The sequence below is a fragment of the Lineus longissimus genome, chromosome 4 (assembly GCF_910592395.1).
Source record: "Lineus longissimus chromosome 4, tnLinLong1.2, whole genome shotgun sequence".
Lineage (NCBI taxonomy): Eukaryota > Metazoa > Nemertea > Pilidiophora > Heteronemertea > Lineidae > Lineus > Lineus longissimus.
This window is the reverse complement of record NC_088311.1, coordinates 22,883,890-22,898,472: the sequence shown is the minus strand read 5'-3', so window position 1 is coordinate 22,898,472 and position 14,583 is coordinate 22,883,890. Positions and strand designations below refer to the sequence as shown.

General features: G+C 40.6%; 2 protein-coding genes across 4 annotated transcripts; one reads left to right on the top strand and one right to left on the bottom strand.

The window, feature by feature from the left end:
* The first annotated feature begins 252 nt into the window (after nucleotides 1-252).
* Nucleotides 253-9,211, top strand: LOC135486886 (mesoderm induction early response protein 1-like). Of its 2 annotated transcripts, none has more exons than XM_064770024.1 (10): nucleotides 253-260; nucleotides 1,027-1,054; nucleotides 1,240-1,376; nucleotides 1,649-1,886; nucleotides 2,131-2,213; nucleotides 2,478-2,604; nucleotides 2,841-3,020; nucleotides 3,235-3,329; nucleotides 3,618-3,745; nucleotides 4,035-9,211. In XM_064770024.1, the coding sequence occupies exons 3-10, from the start codon at nucleotides 1,281-1,283 to the stop codon at nucleotides 4,675-4,677; spliced, it is 1,590 nt and encodes a 529-aa protein (XP_064626094.1). In that variant the 5' UTR covers nucleotides 253-260; nucleotides 1,027-1,054; nucleotides 1,240-1,280; the 3' UTR covers nucleotides 4,678-9,211. The 2 variants fall into 2 exon arrangements, with proteins under 2 accessions (XP_064626094.1, XP_064626093.1); XM_064770023.1 differs by having other exon boundaries at nucleotides 2,838-3,020; nucleotides 4,035-9,210.
* Nucleotides 9,106-13,101, bottom strand: LOC135486887 (trimethyllysine dioxygenase, mitochondrial-like). Of its 2 annotated transcripts, XM_064770025.1 has the most exons (6): nucleotides 12,554-13,101; nucleotides 11,986-12,189; nucleotides 11,299-11,519; nucleotides 10,762-10,943; nucleotides 10,126-10,350; nucleotides 9,106-9,715 (listed from the first exon to the last, which is right to left on the bottom strand). In XM_064770025.1, exons 1-6 carry the CDS (start codon nucleotides 12,708-12,710, stop codon nucleotides 9,448-9,450), a joined length of 1,257 nt encoding a protein of 418 aa, XP_064626095.1. In that variant the 5' UTR covers nucleotides 12,711-13,101; the 3' UTR covers nucleotides 9,106-9,447. The 2 variants fall into 2 exon arrangements, with proteins under 2 accessions (XP_064626095.1, XP_064626096.1); XM_064770026.1 differs by lacking the exon at nucleotides 11,299-11,519 and having other exon boundaries at nucleotides 12,026-12,189.
* Nucleotides 13,102-14,583: the final 1,482 nt, after the last annotated feature.

The following is a 14,583-nucleotide window of genomic DNA, read 5'->3' as shown; positions in this document are numbered from 1 at the left end:
CCAATGATGCGCGTCAGTTATCAATTAAACTATATGCTGGGTCTATCACTGCCTCTAATAGAATGTTTTCACTCTACTCAATACCAGGAAGTCATAACTTCAACTATGTTTTAGGCTAAAAACGCTAAAATGTGTTTTTCTGATAAAAAACACAGGCCAATCACAAATCTCGTTACAAGCACATTACATTGGAGGGAATTCCATTGCCTCGATTTCGATAGTAGTTTACCCATCCCATAATATTCCCGAAGATGGCGGAGGTAAGTTGATGGTTATTTTCGAAATTTGTCGTAATTAATGTTCGAAATATTGTTAAATATACGTGATCCTGCTTCAGGGAAGCCTTGAGTTGGTAACTTAGGTATCCGTTCTTTTGTAGAAAAAAAATTGTGGTCATCGAATGTGTATTGACTTGGTTATTTCGTGATTAGTAAAAGCCCGCTAATTTTGACGGGATTCATTTTTCGTTTGAGATGGATGAGTCAATGAACTGAATGGTCCTGCGCGGCCGGTTCTCGGCCGGGCTGTCTGAGTTAGGATAATGCACTGTAAACCAAGTCACAGAAGCCTTCATCGTTCATGTGTAACTCACTCAACTAACTGTAGGCTATAGGCCTACTACAAGAATGAAGTTGATGAAAAAGCCATGGAAGGCGATTTCCTCATCTGTATAAGTGTAGTGTATCAATCATCATCCTTTGCCTTGGGGTTTGGCACCCTCAGTCTCCCCAGTCCCTGGCTTTGGGTGGTGGCCCGGGGGGGGGGGGGGGCATGGTCAGTACAGTGTGGAATTGGAATCAAAAGGCCCTTGTTAAACTTGTATTGTAAACTGTACTCACCCACCCAAGGCATCAGTCTGAGTCTCATGCATTCTGTCAGTGTCATTCTGAAGTCAGGTCCTGTCTCCTTCTTCAATGTGTCTTCAGTCCGAGACACTACAGTGAACACCACTTAAATCTGCATGAAACATGATTATGGTGATCTGGGATGCATCAATTAATTTGTCATCTTGTTTTCCCATTTCAGCCAACGACAAGTGATTGCAGTAGCCCAGGTATTTAAAAGCGTCTTCTTTTTCAAACATTTCGTCAGGGGGATCCGTTTGATATTTTGATTATAAAAGTTACTGAGTTATAGAGAGTCAAAAAAGTCATAATCTTTGCAATTCAGCTGATTTAATTGGTAGAGTTACACTATCATACCAACCATGCCTTCAACCTGTGTTTTATTTCTGAACAGCTACGGAATCCGATGACAAGGAGTTTAATCCCTCCGTTGAAATGATGATCAATGACTTTGATGATGAGCGGACAATGGATGACGAGGAAGGCTTGAGTGGTTCAAGCTGTGGCAATGAGCTTGATGACTTGCAAAGGGTAAGGTCGCCTGGATTGGCAGAAACACTGACATTGTCACTGGGCTCACAGTTTGTTTCTAAAGGTCACAAAATTCTTTTTGTACTAAAAGAGAAAACCAATAGCCATCTCAAGTTAAAAATGAAGAAAAAAATTGAATCGAGACTGTATCCTTCACTTCAACAAAAAAAAACAGTGGAGAACCAAGCTTTGCATCTCAACTTTTGCCCTCTGGGCTTTCCCTTGGAGGCGATCGAATCGTACAAGTATAATGTTTGTTTTATCCATTTCAGGAAGGTGACATGCCCCTGGAGCAACTTCTTGCTTTCTACAACTACAGTTCAGAGCCACAGGACACAAGATCAAGCAGTGAGGAAAGTGAAGAAATACTCAGCAACAGGGACTTGACGCTCGACAAGGATGAAATAGCGAGGGATCTCTTGAAGAATGACGACAACGATCGGAGTCCAACTGTGAATGATCTCCTGGATAGTGTAGAAGTTCCATCGCAAACATCAAGACTTCTTAGATGTGAGTAGAAGTCTCTGTGATGGGAAATGTGTAGAGTGCTCTTGTTTCTTTCCTTGACTTTGGCCCCACCAATGCTATGCTGCAGTTACAGATCATATTTATAGGACCAGACCAAACATTCAAAAGCTCAAGTTAAGCATGCAGTGGTCAGCAGTATCAATCAGAAAGCATCAATCAATAGATGCCTTGTTTGATACTGGAGAAAGAAGAGTTATTATTTTCTAATTGTTTTCTCTTTCTTCAGCTCATAGTCAGACCGGTAGTTCAGATGAGGATGATGAAGAGGATTTGGACTATGAACCCACCAAGGAGGATGACTGGAAGAAGGTATGGCCTTTTCATCTGTGTCGGAGCTGTGTCAGGCAGCTGCACACACCTGTTTAGATGCCTGAAAATGTTTATTTTATCTGTTCAGCCACAGTCTCTGTGATGAATCATATTGACCATGGATGTGGAAGTGACTTTATCACTATCAGTTTCTTCCATTGTCAGATTTGAATGTTTAAATTGAAGGAGAATAGAAAATACAAGTTGCAATCCAATTCTTTAAAGAAAAAATTGAAAATCAAACTTTTCTTTTTCATTCTGCAGGTTATACAAGTTGGATCAGACTTCCAAGCTGTCGTTCCTGATGGAATGTGTAAATATGGTGATGCCCCTGCGTATGAGAATGAAGATCGATTACTCTGGGATCCTAACAAAATGGAATCAAAAGAAGGTTTGTTATATGAATTTTCGATATTGAGCATATTATAATGATGCAATCAAAGTCAATGACCAAAGGGGGGGCTGGTGTCAGTTCTTTTTCAAGACCACGGCCAATGATATTGCTATCTTATTATCAACAAATATTTGGTTTCGGTATCTTTTTCCAGACTTTGGAAGCCTGATGAGTGACAGGTAGTCTAAAAAAGTAGGGTAGTATTTTAATCCGTCCTGGATTCATTTCAGTAGTTGAAGACTATGTGCGGCGCGTCAACCAAGAGACGTTACAGAATGCCCAAGGTGTCAATGCCATTCCTACAGGTGACCACATCAGAGATGACGAACAGGCCTTGTATTTATTGTTACAATGTGGACATAATGTCGAAGAAGCAATCAGGAGACGGAAAATGCAATCAGTGCCACCAACAGGTAAGTGTGTGACTGAGGGTTGCGAAACAGCTGCAGCAGGGTCTAAGTCACAGGTGGAACCTCCCTGAGCGACTTGATTTGAATCTAATGATTCCTATGATGTCATCATGATTGTGTCCTGATTCATCAACCTCGAACTTTAGGTCAGGTTTGGGTGTCTCATTGCTACAGACGACCTCTTTCATGTCATTATGAGTTTCTGATTTTGTTACAGATCCAATGAGTCTATGGTCAGAAGAAGAATGTAGGAATTTTGAAAATGGCCTCCGAACATATGGGAAGGACTTCCATCTAATACAATTACATAGGGTAAGCCAATGCAGGATTTCTTCACAGTGTTTGATGCTTGCATGATTGGATACATTGATTCAGGTATTTGTTGTAGCCATCTTGCCTTCATTGCATAAACCCACAAGCCACTGACTCGTGTGTAAAGGAGTACTTCCAAGCTCTGCTTGGTCAGATTTTGACGTACGCCCTTTTACTATGTTTAAATTTGGGACCTTGTTTGGACCCTTGGTCATTTTGAGAGACTTTGCACCTCCAATACCTAACAACATCAGCGGTCACTTATTTTGGTATAAATTTCTTTTTCAGGTACGGACCAGATCCGTAGGCGAATTAGTTCAATTTTACTACTTATGGAAGAAGACGGAGCGACATGATGCATTTGCCAACAAACACCGCCTTGAGAAGCGGAAGTACACACTTCATCCTGGTGTCACGTAAGTTGGCTATTCATCTGCTCTTCATTTTAAAGAGTGATCTTATCCTGGCCTTCTGGCTCTTGCTTTTGTCCCAAAAGACCGTTTAGGATGGACTGGTAAAAGTTATAATCAGCTGCCATGGAATCTCTCTGAGCAGCACAGCCATTATAAACTGGTCTGTTGCATGTTTCCATCTCTGCTGTGGTCCTGTTTGGTTCATGGCTCCTCCTTGAAGGAACAGGAGTCCAAATCCTAAAAAGTTTTGGGAAACATTTATTGAAACAGTTTATGACTTTTTTCACTTCAGTGATTACATGGACCGGTTCCTCGACGACCAGGAGAATCCAACACCGCCTCGTGATCGCTCATCTAGTCCTGGTATTCATTCCCTCATGTACGGTGATCACAAACGCCACCCGCTACAGCAAGAGTTACGGCCTGTCTTGACAGATCTTCACATGGACCCCAACTTCCAACCACAGAATTTCACCAGCACACCTAATCTAGACACTGCCAAAGTGCTGGAGAACTCCACTGCACTCTTGCCATCAGAATTACTAGAGCACTCGGTTAGTCAGAATAAAGGGGAAAATGGTGATCATAGTGCAACGATCACACCGGAGTCTGTTACAAAAAATACGGATCACCCGTTAGACTCAAACTGTTCGGAAGTGACAGAGAATAGACTTAACAGTACAGGGGTGGATGACAGTGAACCACCGACAAAGCGACTTAAACATTCTCCTGTGTCAGAAAATGACAGTTTGGTATCGCATTCAACAACTATAGAACAAATTCATAATGCCATTAACCATTCGGTAGATGGCGGACTTGCAGCAAATTGTATACCAAGTATTAGTGACGTTCATCATCTAATTGATAGCAATCTTAACTCGTTAATTAGTGAATCTGTACCTGTGACATCCGAGGCAATGGCGACTGGTCAGTGATGCATTCCATGCGTAGTTGAGTCGAGGCTGTGCAATACTACATGTAGTGGCTATGGTGTGTTGATGTGACGCTGCACTTGACGGAACCGAGTGACACTTTGTGCACTACTAAGTAGTGTTATTTGTTTATTATGTTGGTCACAACAGCAATGTGATTTGCAAAGTAGATAATGAAATGTGATGCTTCGAGGGATGACAGCTGTTGTAGTGGTGGAACAAAATGGGACTTTTTTATTTCTTCAGATTTCTCTCTTTAGGGCCTAATGTAGATGAAGATGGTGTGATCTTCAAAAATCTACAAATGCCCGCATTTGGCTTTTCAAATAATGGATTTTTAGGGACCCTTCTTATTGTTCATAAACTATTAAATAGCATTGAGGTCAATCAGGATTTTAACCTGAATGGCGGGTTGGTCGTGGTTGTCGATTTCAAATTTGTCCTCCATTCAAAATGTTGGCAAGACTGCCAAGACAATGAATTGTCTTTGGTGTTTTCACAAGGTATTTAGTCCATGCCTTTGTTGCATTTTAAATGTGTGTTTTAAAAAGGCATTTGAAGTCATTATTGTACATGCATGATAACACGTACCTGATAATATCAAAAGGTGGATGAATGCGTCAAGCTAGAAGCAAGTAATTTTCCTTGAAATAATTGGGGCAGTTTCATTCAGCATGCGTTTGAATTTGTAGCAACCCTCAAATTGTTGTATATATAATCCTTCATCCAACTGTAATTTATTGTGTTTTTGTGAAGTGGTGGATGAAACCTTCTTAGATGGCGTGAATTCTGTTCAAGGCTTCAGCTAATTTGTTTGGTCGTCTGCTTTTGATTTACTTACCAGGAATATGTCTCCAGTCAAAAGGCTTAATTTCTGAACTTATGTTCAGATGAAGACGCCTTGTCAATTTGTGGAAAGTATGTTGTCAGTGTGGAGTTTATCAATCTTTTCTACTTGCCATTTTCTAAAATCAATTGGCATCGTGCGCTAGTGGCAGAATTAAAAAATAAAGTGTGAGTTCTTATGGGTAAGCATCCTGTACCAAAGTATGCACTTTGCCAAGTGTTCAGCAACAAAATTTGCAAATAACTACAAAACAATAGTCAATACTTTCAACAATACTTTTGAAACCACACTGACAACTCCGCTACCATAAAGAAATGTCATTCATTCAGTATTACATGTAAATGCTTTTGTTATGTATCTGTATATCATTTGTCATAATCCTCTAGCATGTCTGTTACTAGTAAAACATAGTCATAGTCTTTTGTGTTTTTGTTAAGACCACTGTTCTTCCACCTGTACCATGTTATTATACTGTAACCCAGAATTTTTTGCAAGCGTTTAATCTTGCAGTCTGACCAGCACAATTGACAAGTGCAAAATGTAAGTTTTGCGCTATTAAGTGGGGGCAAAAGCCAGTAAAACCCGCCAGAACAATTTTCCTGGTTACAGTAGTCCTTGTCCAGTAGCTACAATCATGTACATAAAAATTATAGGCAGAGGGAACTTACAAATCATGTTGTCATAATCATTAACTTACAAATGTCTGTATTATGAGTATCTTGGTGATATTCCCAATTGAAAAAGGGAATGGTTGGTATTTGAGCTTCCCCATCAGGATAAGTTCATGTAGAGTGGATAGTTGAAAGCAAATGTAATGCAGTTTGCCTGTTCTTGACCATCGGCATAAATCTCGAGACCCCATTTCTGACCAGAAGCTTGAATGGTCTATGGGGGGGGGGGGGGGGCTATATCATTAATTGTCTTATGCACAATAGATTTCCAACCCATGTCAATTACATTCACAAAAGGTTCTATATATTGTATTGGACTGCCACTTCTATTACTGCCACTATTTGGCAAAAATCCCCCATTGAATGTCCTCCTAGAACAAACATGTACTGGTATAAGTAGTGAAAGCCAACAGTTCGGTGCTCAATTCCCAGCGTAATTATGCTCCATGTTCCTGTACAAAGCTTGCTCTATGTTTTGGAATCCAAGATCTAGAGTGCTGTTCGTTAAGGGTCTGTTACTGTTGATATATTGTCATCTTTCTGTTCTTTGTACATTTGATCCTGAGTCAGCGCAGCACCAGTGGGAAGTGTATAAAATGTGGACTTTTTGAGTGAGAAAAACTGTTTCTGTTCATTTTTCTTTGGGATATCAGTGCACTATTGTAATGGTTCGATGGATGATTTTTAAGAGGACTTGAAAAGGCCTTGGCAAGGGAAGTCAGGGGGTGAATGACTTCCCTTTGGGGAATATCTTTGGAAATCGAGACCATTTGCAGGATGGCATTGCAATCAAGTTGTGTGAGAATAAGTTTTCAATCTGGTTACGAGAGTTTCTGTTAATTTCCGTAACCTTTAAGTATCAATCAACAGTACATGGTAGCACCGGCAATATCAGTTGTTTAAATCATCTTCATCCCTGCTTGGTACGAAAACCAAATGTGTTCGCATTTTAAGGAAAAAGTGTTTGTAATACGAGATATTATTTTTGTTACCTCTAATGTATAGTTGAATCAGTAATACGTGATTTGCCATAAAGACTTTTTAGAAATGTAATTGTAAACTATGACATAATTGTTCTTGTAAAGTACATCTTCCATACTCATAATGGAAATTTGTTGTTGCTATTAATGTTTCATAATGTATATGTACAGACTTCCAGATATCAAAGCTTGGCCTCGTATTACGTTTGAAGAAAGTGACTCACATACAAAACTGAATTTGTTTAGCGTGGTGTTTCGATAAGTCTGAAACATTATTTTTTCTGTTAAGTAGAGAACTGGGGCAGGTACAAAAACTTCTTCCTAAATGTACGTCGCTCTGCTATAACAGCTGTTTCCAATCAAACAAATGAAATCATATTGTGTTTGAACGGGGACTGTGATTACTTGAGGTCGATGCAGATGAGTGCGAACGTTTACAAAGACATCTCGTCACAGTAAGAATAATGTTGCCTTTTGCTGCAGCAGTGCACACTCGCATGACACATTTCCGTATCACTGCATGTATTTATTGTGAATAATCATGAGAAATTGTCAATGTCTTTATCGGAGTTGAATGTACTTCTTATCCACACTTAATACTGGCATGTCAAATGCTCCTGTGTGAGAAACCTTTGTCTTCTTTGAAATTGAACTATTGCCACCTTACAATGTATAAACATTTCCTTTCAGTGTCCTTTCATGGCTGGGTTTACATAGGTTTCACAAAGCCAGGCTGGGCTTACATAGAATTTACAGTGTGATCAGTTGCATCATTTGTCACGAGCATGTTTGATGTTTGTTCATTGACTCTTGACTTGAATGACGGGGTGGGAGGGAAGTGATATGTGTGATGCCTGCATGTATGTTGCCTGTTCTTTAGAAATGACTTGTCTACTCTTCATGTCATAAGTGACCATGCGTAGAAAATGACATGTCGCAAGTAACAGCCTGAACTCTATGTGAACCTGGCCTGTCCTAATCATCGTAGTCCCATGTTCAGTAACATAGCAAGGAGATTAGGGTGTTATGTGAATGACTCTGGTATCCAGATTGCAATGGCAGTAGGTGTTCGAGTTAAAGTTTAATATAAGTTGGTACACTTATAGCCTCTGTGCGTCAATGTGTACTGTCTGTAGGGATTTTGTACCACATGTAGAAATACCGTGGCTATAATTGTATCACTTTACCTCAAATGTATGTCAATGTTTTAGTATTTTCATTGAGGTGGAATTGCATAATAATTCCTCAGTGAAAATGTTTTTGAAACTGCGGTATATTATCGCCAATCATAATCAAAATCAACTTGTGTTGAAGTCTTCAGTACTTGTTGGGTACACAGTGATGGAGGCCTGGTTGTGTGGAAAAGATATCACAACATGCAGGCCTGTGTGTCAATACAAATTTTATTGGGAATACATTGATCAGTATTGCATGCTGTAAACCGTCAAAAAGTTGCCCCCTACTTATTTTTATAATTTGCAAAATATCAAATTTTCACAATTTTTTTCAATTTGGCATATTTAGTTAATAACCTCTGTCAGATTTGAATTGACATCGATCAATGATATATTCTGCCAAAACAGTTGAAAAAGAAGGGCAGCCTGGTATTGCTTGGCTGGCAAACATAGGCTCTTTTATTTCACTATTTCTGTAAGCTTTCTTTGTACTGTTTGATGTAAAATGGCCGAATTTGCCAACAGTTTAAGCGGCGAACTTATCTTGGATTTTTTTGCCTTTTCTGTCCTTTGAGATCACAATATGATGAAGACTTCTTTTCCTGAGGATTAATGGCCAAACAATCTTTTCCTAACGTCCCGATCTAGGGTTGAAAACATTACTCTTTTGTTCCATGCATTTTGCAGTTCTGTGACTGAAGTTGTAAACGCATTTGAAAATGTGCCGTTTGTACAAAAGGTTGAAAGACCAGATGAAATTTATATTTGAATAGATTGATATATTTATTGTGTACATATTACGAAACTTTTAGGTCTGAACATAGTGTGTAGAATATAACATGACAATAAAATGATTTGTCAAAAAATGAAATTCATGTTGTTTTCAGTTATTGGTGTGTGACAAAAAAGCACACAATTCCAGTGTGATTTCTCTCTGGTTAGTGTCTTCCGAAGACACTCTTGCACGTTTCCCATTTTATTGTGAATGACCCATCGTTGCCGTTGTAGTGTCCGATGTCGTCGGAAGTTCGGACACCAAAATGGCATCCGGCGAATGTATTGAGAAGTCGAGTTGATGTTACTTGCGAAGGAATGGATCCTCAATGGTCAATGATGCCAAGTGATTGAGCCTTGCACATCCATGAGTCTCGATCAAGATAACCCCCACAGAGCGTCCTCTCTCCAGTGTAAGCCCGGCGCCCGTGCATCACCCTCCAGTTGTCGATGAAGTAAACTGTTCCAGGGTGGAGTTTCTCCCAGTGGACGTTCCTCTGATCCTCGATGATATCAGTTAAAGCACCAATGGACCTGTAGAACTTCATGGTACGATCCAAGGGTAGGGACATGGTACGCCGGTAGTTATTAAACCTGCAAAAAAGATCAGTGATGTATTGGGTAGCTAAGCTACCATGAATGTACATGTACTGTACTTCATTAGCTCCTCGGAGAGAAGGCCGTCAACAAGCTTTCCTCTACTAACCGTCCTCTCTATCTCTGGCGATCCTCTCCAGTTCCCGTTTACTTACTTCCCCAGTTTCAATAATGATATATGGCCCCGCCAGTTGGTTATGCTTAATTCCCAGCGCTGTCATCGGCTGCTTTGGCAGTCTCTCGTCTCTTGTAAGGGACTTCCTGATACCCCGAAGGCCATTTCAAACTTCTTCATCGGTTGGTTTACTGGACGCAGTAGATTTAAGACTTTGCTCTCTCATCATTAATACCAAATCATTCATGATGTAGAATGTAATGCGTTCACATTAAAGCAGAGGTTGGCGTACCTTAGCTGTTGAATCTCTTTGGTGTAGGGATGAAGGCGTATGATGGTGTCCAAACTCTGGCAGTAGACTCCTGGCTCAGCGTAGCTGTGGCGGACGGGTGTGTTGGCCAACACATCAAAGGCTTCCGGCTCAGTCTCTAGAAGTTTCTGAGCGCAATAGAATCCGTCTTCCATCAGGGTTTCACCTCCTTTTCCGTCATGGTAGAGACAGTGGAAAAATTGGATCCTGAAATTACATGGAAATTGAATCTTCTTCTAACTTTGTTTTTTCGGCCTTGAGTACATGTGCTTCACAAGATTTTTAAATTCCATGGATATACATAATATATAAGCAGAGTGTTTTCTGTAGTCCTAATCCGAACAGTCGCGCTTTGACAACGTTGACCGGCTACACTCCGGATGCCATGGAGCGGTCTCGTCCTGTCGAACGGTAAAGAGGCCGGCACTAGACGATTAGGATGACGAAATGGACTGGATAGTCTTCGTTCCAAGCTCCGGTCCAGTTCGGTTGAATCGTATCATTCCACAGCCATGATGGTAACCAGTGGTTTCAATATAAACCGCCTATTTCATACTATTTTAGTTTTATAGAAAAAGTTATCTGCATTTTAGGCCTACAAGTTTGTCAAGTACATACCCAGGCGCGTGCTGATAGTACGACAAGTCGGTATGAGCATCCAAAGCAATGTTCGTGAAGTATGTATCATCTAGTGAGAGCGACCCCTGGCCAGTGATGCTCATAATTTTTCCGAAGATCGTCTCGTGTAAGTGACTAACGCGCTGGCAAACCATTTTGGTAGACTCAATGTCAGCGGGTACCTTCATAACGGAACGGAAACTATATACAGATATGGAGATAACTGTTTCATGTAATGGACCGACATGGCCACGGTATCCTTCTCTTCAACGATTGACCAGTTGCGCAGTTCTTTGGCTGGGTGTCCTGAGCCATTTTTAGTGGGTGGCCTGGACTGCAGCTAAAACAATGCGCTTTCTCATACCTAGTATTTTCCCTTTAGACTTACTTTCTGTGCCAAACCTGTATAAATATTAGAGAGGTTTCGCAATCCGTAAGACCGAAGAAGTACAAAGTTCAGTGTCATCAAATGAGTGGTTAGCACATATCAATTAAAGCAATGTCTTCACGTGGAGCCCTTTTTAGAAGTTTTCTCACCTCATCAACAAAAGTGAATCCATATTTGATAATATTTCTGAGAAACAGTTTGATGCATTCCTCCTCGTGCATAAAATCGTTGTACTTCATTCTCTCGCATTTCAATTCGTGGTAATTGTCACCATTCCATAGAACTCGGTCAACTTTTGATTTGAAAGTGTTTTTGATATCATTACCGGCCAGCCACGAGACGGAGAAAGACGACTGGTGTCCGTCTGGCCCTGTCGGGAGGAAGGTAAATTACGTCATAGAGCAAACATCACGTCTACTCCTTTAATGCACGCCCCTTTGAAGAGTTGATTAAAACGATAGCAATAATTAAATCAGGGTAACGGTAGGCTCCACTCAGAAGGCATGGGCCCGGTTGTTGACAAAGTGCTGTCAAATAAACGCGTAAGTCATAGCTTGGCTCGGTTCTTTAAAAAGCTATTCTATAGTAACTAACGCTAGCGTTAATTTAACACGGCATACAATGGAGTTAACTCAATGAGATATCGCCCATGCACAGGCCTTGTTTCGATTAGCTGCGGGCGCCGCCACCTAATACTACGCTCGGTCTCAGCGGTTATTTGGTACATTAACTGCCGGTGCGGTTAGCGACTTTTGATGATAAATTGGCCTATACTCGCATTTCTCACCAGGGTAGGAAAACTCCCTTTAGTAGAATTGGACCTAAAGTATGCCTACATGTAATGTTAAGACTGTTCCCCTCTAAGATATGACGTACTGGCTGTATCTCTGGGTCAATGTCCTGGAACCTGACCATCCTCTGGGCAGTTGCGTGATCGAAACATGACGAACATTGGCAATTATCCCGCAGCCAGAACGGGTGGAGCTGGATGACTTGGCCATCGTGAACAAGCTCGAGATGAGTGGCTTGTTCTAAAATAGCTGCAAAGAACGAGTCCTTTATGGGTTATTGCTTGACGACAACTAAAGATGATTTTGCATGCCAATGGAAGTCATCTAGCTGTGTTCCTGAGAGGAGGATGTGAGGTTCTAAGCAATAGTATCAGCATTTTTTTAATGCAGTATCGAGTAACAACCCGTGATATTAGAATACTGATTCTGACACCCAGATTTGAGTAGAAGAGCACTATGGGTTTGCTGGTTTAGCTCATCAGCCGTCAATAGCTCGGGGACGCAGACAAGTTCTTTTTGCATCACCTTTACTTTCACGAGTATGAAGCTGACCTCATGCCATTGAGATGAAACCAATTGATGGCCCTTTAAACTACGGCGTAAAAAAACTTACCGGTTCTTTTTGCATCCGAATGAGAAAACATGCAACTTCGTTTTGACGCTGAAGTGACTGCGGGATGAGGTCGAGTAGATGCCCTCGATCCAGGGTTGACATTTCTACGTCGAGCGGGGAAGTGACTTGTTAATTTCCGCAAGACCCTACTCAACATCGTATCCTGCAAAAGCCACTGGGGTGAAATCTTGAAGCGTTACTTGGCGTCAACTACACTCTGACAGCAGAAAAATTCTAGTCTACTCAGATATTGTTGTTACCGATTGTATGATAATGTCCAATCAGCAGTGTATTACCGCCTGCTGATATCATATAGGCCTATCAACTTATGAACTAGACATTGAATTATCACAGAGGCCTTGATATGAATTGGATTTTAGCCAGCTAAAGTGACCTGTAGTCATGATCCAGACCGCGCCATCCACCAATTACATGTCGACAATATACTCCAAGGTATCGCATGCCAGCGACTTACCAAGGATCCTTATACGTATACGGATACACTCTGTAAAAGTGGACGAATTATACGTATAATGATCTGTGATAAGTCCCTGATCTCAAGCTCCCTAATGTTGTGAATGTTGTACGTATATGCATTAAGGACTAAAAAAGTTTCATATGCGGGGTATCTCAAGTTCATTACAGAAGATACTCCTGAGCAATACCGGACAGGATGGATTTGGAACTGCTCACAATGAATTTTAATTTGCCCTTAATAGGCTAATAATATATACAATGTAAGCATTAAAATGTACATGTACACATAGTTATTAAAGAAACAAATAGAGCAAGTATTAGTCCATCTATATTCGGATCGATTTTTTCCTTTAATTAATGTACCGCGTCTACGTAAGAGTTCTTGTCATAGGACACCCTCCGCGCCCGGTTGGAAAACTTTTCGAAAAGCTTGCAGGCTCTTTTGATGACTTCAATTGACGTACTAGTAAATTCCAGGTTAGCTATCCCAACAGTTAACGAAGCGTTGGAAAGATAGCCTGAACATGCTAAAGGCAAATCCTCTGTCCTCACTAAAATACCGCTTTCTATGAGGGCTCCATCATTTTGTATCTTGGACGGATGCAACTTTGGACGTGCAACACTCTCTTTCTGGTTCACTTTATTATTATTATTATTAAAAACATTTTTATAGCGCTTAACGTTGTTAAAACTTCTAAGCGCTTTACAATTTATAATAAAACAATAAAACATTAATACATGATAGAGTAAAAGTCATTACTAAAGAAAACGTGCAAGTGGGATTTAAAAAAAAAAAAAAAAAAAAAAAAAAAACTTTCGAATTACGCATGCACGACCTTTTCGTACTCCAGCGCAATCATGATAGTAATATTACGTGTGCTTTGGAGAATAATCTCTACCATACTTGTTTAAAAGGCTCCTGGCAAAGGCGATTCAGTTGACATGAGAGGGAGAATACGAGTGGACCTCAGTGACTTTCACCACAACATCCCGTGTCGTTACGACGTGCATCAAGAACCCTTGATAATCTACACTGAAATAAGGTTGAAGCCCACCAACAATCTTCGACCGCATGTTCAGGGAAATCGGTAAATCTTCAAATGAGACTCGGTCCCTCGGAATTCTTGAAGTACATATCAACTTCAATGCCCCCAACATATGGTACGGAAATATCAGCATTATGACATGGTAAGCTTTGTTAAACATGAAATTTCGCACATATTCCCATTTGTAATTCAAAGTGAACGACTGCTGTACGATTTTGAAGTTGTCTTTTCGGAACGCAACGGCTGCCATTAAATTTCCACGGGCATCTTTCTGACGTGCCACAAAGACGATTACGTCACCGGAAGGTGCTAACTTCATGCCGATAAATTTCGTACTCACTTTCAATTCTGTCCCGTTGCATAGAATTATGTTACCAGCAGACGTTCGATGGAAGCTGTACACAGTGGTCATGACGTTCAACCGCGACATGCAGCTGAAAATCATATTTTCTCTTACGAATTGAATGAAGAGGCGTGATCTCGTATGAGCTGTAATCTGTGGTTTGC

Coding starts and splice junctions, on each gene's coding strand:
- LOC135486886 (XM_064770023.1), top strand. CDS start 1,281: ATGATGATCAATGACTTTGATGATGAGCGGACAATGGATGACGAGGAA. Junction 1,377..1,648: donor AGCTTGATGACTTGCAAAGG/GTAAGGTCGCCT, acceptor TATCCATTTCAG/GAAGGTGACATGCCCCTGGA. Junction 3,746..4,034: donor ACACTTCATCCTGGTGTCAC/GTAAGTTGGCTA, acceptor TTTTCACTTCAG/TGATTACATGGACCGGTTCC.
- LOC135486887 (XM_064770025.1), bottom strand. CDS start 12,710: ATGTTGAGTAGGGTCTTGCGGAAATTAACAAGTCACTTCCCCGCTCGA. Junction 11,520..11,985: donor GAACAGTCTTAACATTACAT/GTAGGCATACTT, acceptor TCCTCCCGACAG/GGCCAGACGGACACCAGTCG. Junction 9,716..10,125: donor AAAGAGATTCAACAGCTAAG/GTACGCCAACCT, acceptor TCTTTTTTGCAG/GTTTAATAACTACCGGCGTA.